General features: G+C 38.2%; 1 protein-coding gene across 2 annotated transcripts in view; it reads right to left on the bottom strand.

The window, feature by feature from the left end:
- ARHGEF3 (Rho guanine nucleotide exchange factor 3) overlaps window positions 1-12,698 on the bottom strand; it is a 304,371-nt gene that overhangs the window by 133,122 nt on the left and 158,551 nt on the right. For both annotated transcript variants that reach the window (XM_038566117.1, XM_038566116.1), the window contains one exon: window positions 12,437-12,499. In XM_038566117.1, the coding sequence (XP_038422045.1) occupies window positions 12,437-12,499 (63 nt within the window). The remainder of the gene's footprint in view (window positions 1-12,436; window positions 12,500-12,698) is intronic.

The following is a 12,698-nucleotide window of genomic DNA, read 5'->3' as shown; positions in this document are numbered from 1 at the left end:
GAGGGCCAAGGGCAGAAGCAAGGAGACCTGGTGGGAAACTTCTGAAATCATCCAGCCGCTACAGAGATGATAGGAGCCTGATAAAGGTGGTCCAGCTGGATGTGAGAATGGCGTGGTTCTAGGCCTACTGCAAGGCAGAGGTCAGGTGGCGTTCTTAGCCGGTTGCCCATCGTTCCTGACTGCTTAGATCTGAATCGAGCTTGGCAGAATGTGATTGACAACTGAGACATTTGTTAAATACTTCTATTTATTCTTATTTATAAATGATAATTCATTTAAAATCAAACTTGCTTTATATCATCTTTATATCTGCCTTTCTGGAATCACTTATCGTTAGAATTACCAAATTTACATTTGAAAAAAATCCATTCAACAAATCTTTCTGGGGGCTGGATACACACCGGCAATTTCCTGGGCACCAGGGTGACAGTTGTGCCTAAAATAGACAATATCTCTGTCTGTGTCCCATCCCATGCTCCTGGATCATTTTACAACATCAGTAGCAACAAAGTGCTTACTTGTGCCAAAGCCGCGCTACATTACCTTTCTGAATCCTTACAACAACTCAATTATCATCTGCATTTTCTAGCCAAGGAAACCATAATACAGAGAGGTTGAATATGCTGCCCAAGGTCACACAGCTAGGAAATGGTGAGGCCAGAATTTAAAACACCAGAACCAGAACTCTTAGCTTCTGCATCGTCCTGGATTTGAGGTACAATCCAGAACATTAGTCCCAAGAGACTTCTACTCTCACTCTTCTTGGTCATTTTGGGCAGGACACTTAACTTTTTTCAGCTTCCATTTTCATATCTACAATATGAAATGTATTCAACTAAATAATCTCTAAGGTCCTTTCCAGGTCTAAAACTTCTAGAGATATTGCCCTGAAACCCAGTGCTCTCAGAGCTAAATACCCTAACCATAAGAACACAGAGCAAAGCCCACCTACATATGATATAATTCTCAATGTCAGCTTTTGCATACAATAAAGTGAAGCAATCCCCAGATGAACCTTTGTGTTGACCAGCTAAAAGAAAGTAAGTCAATTTCAAGGATCCTCTGAGGGAGTAAAATGTTAGTAGCAGTGGAATCTATAGCAAAATTTCTTTCTTTCCAAAACTAACCAACAATCTGGAATTACTCCCTTACAAGAAGGAGGAAACCAGATATAGCTAAAATGTATCTTCCCTGTGCTTGGTTAACTTGTAACAAAATCAAGAGCAATCCCACTTGTCTGTTGACAAAAAGTCTTAAGTCTTACTTCCTACAGTGCCTGACACAGGGTAAAGTTCAAGAAATACCAGTTGATTGAATTAGTACATGAATGATTGAATGAATGCACTAAAGAATGAACAGATGCACTCACTAATTCTACAGTGATAAATATTTCCTCAATAGAATTTATGGAGATCTGGCCAGCAAATACATCACTTTCTTCTGCCAAATATAAGTGAAGAAAATAGTTTAGATATATTGATTCTAGTCTTTAGTAGAAGACTCCAATTTTGTAAACTGATATTTTGAGGCGTGTGGGGAGTAAAAGAAATCTCATATATAGAACTATAAGAGGAAAAAGTCAGTCTGCTCAGGAATAAAAAACATAATAAACACCATCAGTTCCCTGCAGGACTCTTAAGGAGTTAACCCCAAGGTGGCATTTTGATGACTGAAGATAAGCCCATGGTTCAGTTTCAAATGCTTCACCATCAATACTAACCATGACTGTTGTTTGCAAAGAAACCACCTGCTCATATGGGGTCAACTCACCCCATAAAATGATGTGTACACAGCAAGTTTAAACTGGACAGCAGGGTGGAGGAAAACACACAAACCATGAGCTTCCTCCTGGACCTTTCATTCTTCTAGTGTTTTTCAGAAATTACCCAGGAGCATAAGTATCAATCAGGTGATTGAAAGCTTATGTATAGTCAGCATCAAGAGAAAAAGTCAACATACCACCTTTTCTTCACAGAGAATGAGCATCAGACACAACTGAGAAAGTAAAAAGAAAGAAAAACAGCTTCTGGTATTAAAACCTGTAATATATAACCAGATGAAAGAGGAAGCTCGATACAATTATGTAAGTCATTTGGGGGAAAAACTCAATTAGCTGGGAACGGAAGCCCGGATAGAACCTCCTAACCAAGATAATTTACATAATTTTTAGGTGGACAGACCTAGGCTACATTTTAGAATAAAAATCATCAGCAAAAGTATTATGAGCAATTATTTTCTAGTGACTTTTTACTGCAAATAATCTCAAAATAGAGCTACTGGTAAACTTCAAAATTTTAAAGGCAGTTGAAATGCAAACTTTGTCAACATCACAAATTTACTCTTTGAATTCACAACTACAGTTTATTCTTTCTTTTCTTTCCTTTCTTTTTTCTTTTTCTTTCTCTTTCTTCCTTTTTCTTTCTTTTGTCTCCCCTCCTGCCCTCCCTCCCTCCCTTCCTCCCTTCCTCCCTCCCTCCCTTCCTTCCATCCTTCCTTCCTTCTTCTTTCTAACCATGCGTGACTCAAGGAATATGCCTCCAGATATATACATTTAAAAGTTGTATATACTTTTGCTTAAATGATGCACACGATAGACACAAAATAACTTTCCTTTTCCACCAATTCTCAGAGCCTGTTCAGATCTGCATTTGATAACAGTATGGTTTTTATCTGTTTGCTTTTCTTTGGTGTCCATGAATTGAAGCAAAACAAACAAACAAAAAAACCCCACAGGAATTTGAACCACAAAAATAGTAATTTAATATTATTCAAACTAACATTAAAATAGCAAGTATCGGGCAGCCTGGGTGGCTCAGCAGTTTAGTGCCACTGTCAGCCCAGGACGTGATCCTGGAGACCCGGGATCGAGTCCCATGTCAGGCTCCCTGCATGGAGCCTACTTCTCCCTCTACCTGTGTCTCTGCCTCTTTCTCTCTCCTCTCTGTGTTTCTCATGAATGAGTAAATAAAATAAAATTAAAAAATAGCAAGTATCCACAGGTACTTTTTTGCATTTACCTTACTGCTTGCTCTGAAATATGAGATAGTCTTTGTAACTGGAAAATATTGGACATCAGAAGTGCCCCTCAATGGAGAATCATGTTAAAATCATGGAGAATCTTATTAAACTATGATCCATTTGTTTATGAAATAATGAGAAGCAGTTAAAAAAATAAGATATCGTTTACTAGGTGAATGAGTAACTGTGGTACATCTATACAATGAAATATGATTTCAGTGATAAAAGCAGTGAGTTCTCAAGCCACAAAAAAAAAGACATGGAGGAAACTTAAATTCATATTACTAAGTGAAAGAAGCCAGGCTGAAAAGGCTACATACTGTATGACATTTTGGAAAAGGCAAAAACTATGGAGACAGTAAAAACATCAGTGGTTTCCAGGAGTTGGGGGATAGAGGGATGAATAGGCTGAGCAGAGAGGATTTTCAGGGCAGTGAAACCATTCTGCAAGGTGCTGTAATGGGGGATATTTGTCATTACACATTTGTCAAAACAACAGTGAGTGAAGTCTAATGAAACTATGGACTTTGGGTAAAAATCATGTGAAAATGTAGGTTCATTGATTATAACAAACATACCACTCTGGTGGAAGATGGTGACTGTGGGGAAGAGGGCTCTGTAAGTGAAGGGGCAAGGGTGTATGGAAACTCTCTGCACTCCGTGCCCAATTTTGCTGTGAATCTAAAACTGCTCTAAATAATAAAGACTATTTTAAAAAGAAAAAAAAATTGCAGAGTAAAACAAAAAATGGCAACACTTATGCCTGTAAAAAGCCACCACAAGCTAATTTTTATATCTCTATATCTAACCAGGTCTAAACACTTGGAAGGTGACTAAATTGTTAACCAGGATTATACCTGAAGAGATACGTGGAATCAGGGCATCATCATGGGGCTGTTAGCTCTATTACTATTCGATTTTTTTTGAAGATTTTATTTATTTCGTGAGAGACACAGAGAGAGAGGCAAAGACACTGGCAGAGGGAGAAGCAGGCTCCATGCAGGGAGCCCGATGTGGTACTCGATCCTGGAACTCCAGGATCACACCCTGAGCTGAAGGCAGACACTCAACCACTGAGCCACCCAGGCGTCCCATCGATTTTTTTAAATTATGAAAATGTGTACAGTATTACTTGTGTATTAAGAATAAAACTGTTTTTCTCGGGATCCCTGGGTGGCGCAGCGGTTTGGCGCTTGCCTTTGGCCCAGGGCGCGATCCTGGAGACCCGGGATCGAATCCCACATCGGGCTCCCGGTGCATGGAGCCTGCTTCTCCCTCTGCCTATGTCTCTGCCTCTCTCTCTCACTGTGTGACTATCATAAATAAATAAATAAATAAATAAATAAAATAAAAAAAAACTGTTTTTCTCTTTAAAATATTCACTTCATATCTTATGCTAAAGAGGTCCAAAGTAAATGACAGATATCATGACATGCTATTCCTAAATACTTCAGAATTCATCTCTAACAAAAACATTTTTCCACCCTAAAACTATTTTTTTCTAGTAACAGAAGAAGCAGAAAAGATCTTCTACTAAAATATTGGGGTGACTCAATTAATCTATTTCTTTAAAAAAAAAGATGTATTTATTTATTTGAGAGAGAGAGTGTGTGCTGGTACACACAAGTACACCTGAGCACGGGTGAGGTGGGGGCAGAGGGAAAGAGTCTCAAGCAGACTCCCCACTGAGCATGAGCCCCAGAAGGAGCTTGATCTCATGACCCTGAAATCATGATCTGAATGGAAATCAAGAGTCCATCTGAGTGGAAATTAAGAGTTCAACATTCAACTGATTGAGCCACCAAGGCACCCCTCAATTAATCTATTTCAAAAAGCTAAGGTGATATCAAAGAAAAACCTAAATCCAAGTGTTAAGAATTGATCTAAGGGTTATTACAAGGTTTTCCTAGAAACATTATCATCATTATCCGAGCCCCTTACTTTTATACAACATTATACAACATTCTCTCCTTTAAAACACCAACAACCTCATGTACCAACAGGTCAAAATTAATTATATTTGTTGTATTTTTTATTTCAGTCATTTGAATTACAAAAGTAATACAATGTAAAAGACCTATCATAGCAGTGTCTTGAACCAAGAATATCTTGGTGTCTTAAGCAAGAATTCCTAATTTAGAATTCTCAGCCTCCCACCAAGAAGTGCATGGACAAAATTCAGAGCATCTGTGAATTGGGTGGAAAAAAAAATACATCTTTAGTTTCATTAACAACTGAAATCTAGCATTTCCTTCCAGTATAAATGAAGGCCACAGATCACAAAAGCATTAGCAGACCTGTGACTCTGTCACCATAGAAATCACTGTATTTTCATATCACAGAGTAATTGGTGCAGATATTTCAAAATGTCATTCACTTGTATCATCTTGTAGAAGGTGTATTAGTTATTAGACTTGTTGCTGGATCTTGTCACTTAAAGCATTAATTAAGAAGCACGTGTGTAACTTTTACCACAAATTTGTAAATTAAATATTTTGATAATTGCATTTCAATATAACTGGGTTTTGTTGTCATCTTATGTATTTAATTTTAGGCACATATAGATGGCCTTCTGGGGGGAAGCGGAAGTCATAGGTTTCAAAAGATGCCAAAGGTTAAGAACCGTGGAACTGAAGCTCCCCTTCACATAATTCCATCCCCCCTCCCAAAGCCAAAGCCACTGTCCACAATGCAGTACATGTTCCTCCATGTTTATTCCTTTACATAGACAAATATATAAAAACATATATAAAAACATCTAGGGAAATAATTTCTATTTTATGTGCTCTGTCATTGTGTTTTATACTTATTTATATAATATGTTTATAACTCTCTATAGAAATTGAATATTCATGCTATTTCCAGCTTTTGGCTATTATTTAAAAAATGCTGTAATAAAACTCCTTGTATATGTTTCTTCATATATTGGTATTTTTTAAAAAATTCACAATCAGTTCTATTTATGGATCACTTTTGACAACAACAAATACCCTTAAATTTAACCATAAAGTCAATTTTGTATTATGAAATCAACAGAAAATAGCTAGTATTTTTGTACTTACTATGGGCCAGATTCTAAGTGCTTTACATGAACTAATTCATTTTAATTCTTACAACTCTAAGATGGGGCACTGTCTAGATTTCAGTTTGTAGGTGAGGAAACTGAAGTACAGAGCAGTGTTCGGTCTCTAAGCTCCCAAAGCATGTGGTTCTAATGACAAATTCAAACAAACAGGTATTTTCAGAGCATGAGAAGTCTCATTTAACACGGGTGCCATCAATGTCACTTTGAAGGGAGTAGTAAATGATGACTGACCCTTTGTTACATCATTACCTTCTGAGAATGTGTCCTGAAGCTCCTTAGAATTTCATTGTCACTGTACATTTCAAGAGGTAGCTCAAAGAATAAAGATCACAGTGATTACTATAATCTACCACCTAATCAATTAGGCCAAAGGGTAGATGGAATGCATCTAGTGTCAATAATGAACAAATTTACCACTGGAGATGGTAGCACCACCTTGGACTCAACATAGGATCTCCACTATGTTAGGCCTAAGCAATTTCACAGGCAGCAACAGCAGATCATAAATCCAAAATAGAAACCATGCCAACAGGTTAGATATAAGCATACGTTAATGAAGACCCAATCTCAGTGCAGGCCTGGTCTCCTCAGCGATAAGAGCCTTATTAAACTCTCCCACATAATTCATCAAGGCCCCATGCGGGCCAGGTCAAGGCTAATCTCTCTCCCCAGTTAGCAAGTTCCAGAACAGACCAAGAGAATCCAAACTGCAGAAATGGTGTATCTTTTTTAATTATCTGGACTCTGCTGAGGAAAGATAAAATAATCCTTGCTGCTATTCCATGTCTGCCTTAACATATCCTAGCAATGAAACGTCACTTAGGTTAATCGAGACAAGAAAGCTCTGTCCCTCTTCTATACCCATTCTTATGCTTTGAGCATCCCTATAACAGGGTAAATAATCAGAAAGCACAGGTAACAAAAATGTCATAAACCTTAAAGGTGGTTTGCCAATAAGAGGAGCTAAATGTCCTATACATCATCTATTACTGGAAGCCATGGAGCCAAATGCTTTCATCTTTTTCCCAGCCTGGAGGCAGCATAGGGAAGCTATGGAACCCAACCATCCTGGCCTTGAATCTACAATAAGCTGGTATTTTGAGCAAATTGCTAAGACTTAGTTTCTTCATCTTCAAAAGGGCATGATAACACCTAGGGTGAAGGCAGTTGTGTCAACTAAATGGATCTTATTCTACTTCAATCATGGTTCAGACACCTGCTCCCATGGGAAAGCCCCTTCAGCAGGGAACGGACAGTCCACCATTAGCTCTACCTCTGTAGCCCCATCCCCACCAGTCACAAGAAGAGCCTCTGCCCTGCCAGGGGTGATGAGGGGCTCTTCCAAAACAGGCAGTATAAGGAAATGACCCATATAAAGTCACAGACTTAGCAAGGGACCAGCAATAGTTGAAAGAGAAATGGGCCAGAGCAACCTGAGAACAATCCCCACCCTGAGTTTCTGAACAAAACTCAACTGCTCTGAACTGCATTTCCATCTCTCACTTCCAGAAGGGGTACAGATCTGGTCACGAGTTTAGAAATATTTGTACTCTTTTAGCCAGGAATTTCTTATTTTATCCATTTTATCCTACTGATATAAGATGACACAGATATTCTTAAATGCTTGTCAGTGTTATTTTTAATAGTGAAAAATTATAGTTTATCTAAATATCCAGTGAAGGCTTGGTTAAAAAAAATGGTGCATCCATTTGACAAAGTATTGGATAGTTACCAAAAATAACACTTAAAGAATATTTTAGGATGTGGTGACATGAGGTCAATGTATATATGAAAATTTTAGAAATAAATTAGTACGTGTTATAATCCCAATTTTTAAAAATTTGTGCTTATATAAATTTAAAATTACATGTTACTTATAGATACACAAGTGTAGCAAGTTTATAGACAGGCAAGGCAACAATAACCATTAAACTAAGCAGATCAAGAGGTTCTGTTTTGCTGTTAAGGGCATGTTTCCCAGTTGCATTGCTAAGTATATTTTATATTATCCTTGATGCCATTTTGTATGTCTGCAATATTCATGATGAAAAATTTTAAAGTCACAAAAAAAAAGAAAAATTTTAAAGTGTGTGTACAATGCCAGGAAGGTAATACATCAAAATGTAGCCACTGCTTTGAGGTGGGATGATTAATGAATTCTCTTGTTCACAGTGTCCAGATTTTCTACAAAGAACATGTATTCCTTTTTATCTTTTACACTGTTTTTTTTTTTTTTTTTTTTCAATCAGTGGAAACTATTTTTATGCCCACCTCAGAACTCATTTGTTTCTTAAGAAAGGATGCTTGGTGCTAAGCAGTGCTCTGCATCAGGGATACACCTGGCTCTTCCATTCTTCCACCACCTTGTTTCCTGGGAAACCACCAACACTGGCTCTTCACTCAGGCATGTCTCCCCGATTAGAAGTTAAACCAGAAAAGTGCTGTGGGGGAAGCAATGTCCCTGAAACCATCCCACTCGCATCCTCTGACGTGAGAAGAGATTTGTAGGCGGCTGCTAGGAGCATTCTCCACTCTGCAATTTGTTCTCAAAAGTATAGGTTGCCTTTTTTTTCCCCCTGGAATATTTTGTGTTCTATCCTGCCAGGAAGCTGGGGGCTCAGCCAGTGGCTTGGGTAAAGTGGTGGGAAAAATTAGAGAATGATTATAGCGTCAGCTAGCATGGACATTCCATCACCATTTATTTTTCACCAAGTGCTGGGGGTGGAGGGTGGGAGAATAATTCTTTGAAGATACGTCACCATGTCTTAAGACCCTTCCAATTTCCTTTTTAAAAAGGAACTCTTAACATGGGGTCTTGGCTGAGCTCCATGGGGCCCATGAAATCACACATCAATCTTGTAAAATCTTCTGGAGCCCAGATTCCCAAAAGAGTCCATGACCCCCCTAAACAATGGAAGATCCCTGTCTGTAACTTCTAATGTAAATGCACTTCTATTTGGTCACTAAGTCCAAATTCAGTAGGAGGATAGGAGGAAAACTCTCTTCCAGGCACCATCAGAATCGTCATCTGAGGCTTTAAACTAAAGCAAGATGTCAGTGGAATGTTTGGTGTTATCATCACTCACACACCCTGAGGGGCTCTATACATACTTTTTATCAAAGGGGGAAGATTTCATCTGTGTTAACATCTCCCAACTCTACATCACAGATATATTTCTTTAAAAGGGCTCTATATGCTAAATTCTACTAGGAGGGTTCACTGTTTTTTTGTTTTTGTTTTTGTTTTGTTTTTTAAACCAATCAAGCAATAAGTACGTACCAACAGCTCAATGTGCATGCAGCATTGGGCTGGAGCACAGTGGAAACTTGACCATGATCCCCAAAAGACCCCATCCCTTCATCTAGTAACTTCTTGTTGAAAGCACACATCTGATGAATATCTTTCCACTAATTAAATGGAATCAAAATTGAGAGTTACTAATACTACTTTCCCAAGCCCTCACATCCTCCTATATGAGTCATCTGTCAGAACCCACCTTCTTTTCAGATACTTTCCACGACATATAGAAACAGGCTCAAACAACTCTTCAATAATGCTGCTGGTTGGTTAAGGGACTGTGACTACTGGATATCACCATTTTAAAGCATCTTCAAGTTGCCTACAAATGCTATTTATTTATTAGAACAATTCATTTGCTGGAATCAGATGTTTATTGAGACATTGCTGCCTTCATGGCAAAACATCTTCTTATTAGTGGTTCCATCCACCACTTCATTCAATTCAATGTACCTCTGCTGAGTGCCAGTTAATTGCAAGGCACTAGAAGTCAGTACCACTTCTTCTGAGGCCTCAGCTGGATCTATCACATATCCTGTTATTTTCATATGACTAGGATTGTCCATAAACCTGGAACACACCAGTTTTCACGTCTTCTAACAGTTTTTAGAAATCTAGGATTTTTCTAACTTTTACAATTATTATAAAACCACATGACAATATCTGGAGGAAACTCTGCTAAGGTCCTAGAATCTGTGTACCAAGATTCAGGAAAAATGCCAGACAAATTAGAAAGGAGTTTGGCCAACTGAATCCCTAAGTATAAATGTAGATTTCTCTGCTATACAAGTCTATTATGACAAAACATGATATGAGATGGTTAAAAAAGGGAGAAATATCTTTTGCAGCTGCATCAAGAGAAAAGAAGTCAGATGGTTGATCATATGAGACTTATGTGACCTTAAGAGAAGGTGAGGTTATTGATGATAATCAGCACAAAAATACAAATTAAAACTCATAATTGTAAAGAATCACTTCATATGAGAGGGTTTTGGGATTTTTTATTTAAAAAAACTTCTAGAGACATGTTTTCCTGAAAAATAAATATAATGCAGTTGAAGAAATATGTATGATGAGATGTGATCTTAGAAGTGGCTTAAAGTCTTGCCTAAAATCACTACATCTTCCTGGGCTTTTGCTCTTCATTTTCAAAGTGGGAAGACAGAACTATATAATGGCTAACACCTCTTTCAATTCGGAAAATCAATGATCCTAATAATTACCACAAAATTTAAAACATTCAAATACGAAAAAAACATGTTATTGCTAAGGGAAGTTTCATTGACTTCACCTGTCAATAATAAAACATTCAATGAGTAAAGTAAAACCCAGTAGATCATCATCTTTTTGTCCTGTTACCATGGTATCCAAGTGAACTGGTCCAACTCCATCAATCTGATGGTCTAAAGACTGGAACAAACACCATATGGTGAAAAAAAAAAGATGGCAAAGTACATTCATTAAATGCCAGCTCAGGATCATTCCATCACGGCAATTTGCATCACACATAATTTTGCAATCACTGAAAATAACTGAAAGAGTATTGTTTATACTGGTCAATAAATGTTGTCATATGAGAACCCAATGATCCATGTTCAACAAACTTTCAAATTTTCACAATAGTTTTAGAAGACTTGATCTCAAACCTCTTTTTTTTTTTTTTTTTTTTTTAACAAATGAGAAAACTGAGGCCCAGAGAGGAGAAGCAACTTGCCAAGGTTGAACTGTTAGTTACAGACAGAGCAGGACAATGACCCAGCTCTTAACTCTCAGCACAGAAGCCTTCTCATCTCACAACAATGGCTTCAGTGGTTTCTGTGGAGGAGAAAGATCAGGGCCTAATGCTGGATGGATCCACATGCACAATGACTGCACTCCAAGGAAGTATACATGATGAATGGACATTGGGAGCCCAAGAGAACCTGAATGTCCACTCCCCAGTTCTTCGGTAATGAGGCCCTTTAGAGGCCCAGGTGGGCCTCCCTATTGGGTCATTGGGGAGACAAGGAGACCATACAAAGAAAGCTGCTAAAATTCAGCACCCAGGACATAGCCCAAAAAATTCAAGAAAGCTCTTTACTTCTATCATCACCAGCACTCGACTACCATGTTGTTAAACCTCTTTTGTAAACTTCTGCTTTTAATTAGTAATACTCACACCTTGGATAAACCTCATTGGCTGTGATACTGCCACTGCGCAAAGCTATAAACTTCTGCTTTTTTATTTTTATTTATTTTTAATTAATTAATTAATTAATTAATTAATTTATGATAGTCACACAGAGAGAGAGAGAGGCAGAGACACAGGCAGAGAGAGAAGCAGGCTCGGAGCCCGACGTGGGATTCGATCCCAGGTCTCCCGGATCGCGCCCTGGGCCAAAGGCAGGCGCCAAACTGCTGCGCCACCCAGGGATCCCTAAACTTCTGCTTTTAAAGAAAAATACAACAAGATTCATTTGGTGGGTGCCTAGTATTTACTAGGCAATGTGCTTAGAATTCTCACTTTCATTGTTTATTTGATCCTCACAACAGTCCTGTTAGATGAAATCTTTTCATCTCTATTTTTGAGATGAGAAAACAGAGATAGGGAAAGGTGTCACATTAATGGTAAGTATAGAATCTTGACTGAAATGAAGATCTGTTAAATCCAAAGTCACTCACTCTCCCAGCCTTTGGGCACCAGTTGCCTGAGTTGGGCCAACTCACTAACTTCCCTGAAAGGGGGACAGACATCTGACCATCTTCTGGAACCAACTTCTAAAACGGCATAGTGACATTTATGTTGATTCTACTCAGATGCTTTGATTTCATAATGCATTTTATGAGAGAAAAAACATGAGCTATAAACAACTTGGCTTGCAATCTGAAGTTGGCCACCTAGCTTTCTCCAGTCAAATTAAATGTTTAAGAGTTTTCTCCAGGTCACAACTTCCACTATCAGCAGCCAGAGGCCCACTTAAAGCACACAGCACGTTAACAGATTCAGAGACGAGAGGTATTCTCATGGCAGAGGCTGTAGGAAGCACCGTACTTACACTTATGTCGAGACTACAAAGGCTAACAGCATCCTCATCTTGGGTGCTCTGCTTGCGTTTTCGCTGCAAAACAAATGATAAAGTTCATATGTAGACAAGGATTATGGCTTTGATTAAGAAAAGAAAAAAAAAAGCACCCAATTGAATGGTACCTGCAATCCTTATCATTCTATCATGTCCCCCCCAAATCTTTAACCAACCTATGTAAAAGAACAATTCCAAGAAAACCTAAGAAATCACAAGAAGCTCTTAAACTCTGGGG

Source organism: Canis lupus, chromosome 20, assembly GCF_011100685.1.
Source record: "Canis lupus familiaris isolate Mischka breed German Shepherd chromosome 20, alternate assembly UU_Cfam_GSD_1.0, whole genome shotgun sequence".
Classification (NCBI taxonomy): Eukaryota; Metazoa; Chordata; class Mammalia; order Carnivora; family Canidae; genus Canis; species Canis lupus.
This window is presented reverse-complemented; position numbering and strand designations above follow the sequence as displayed.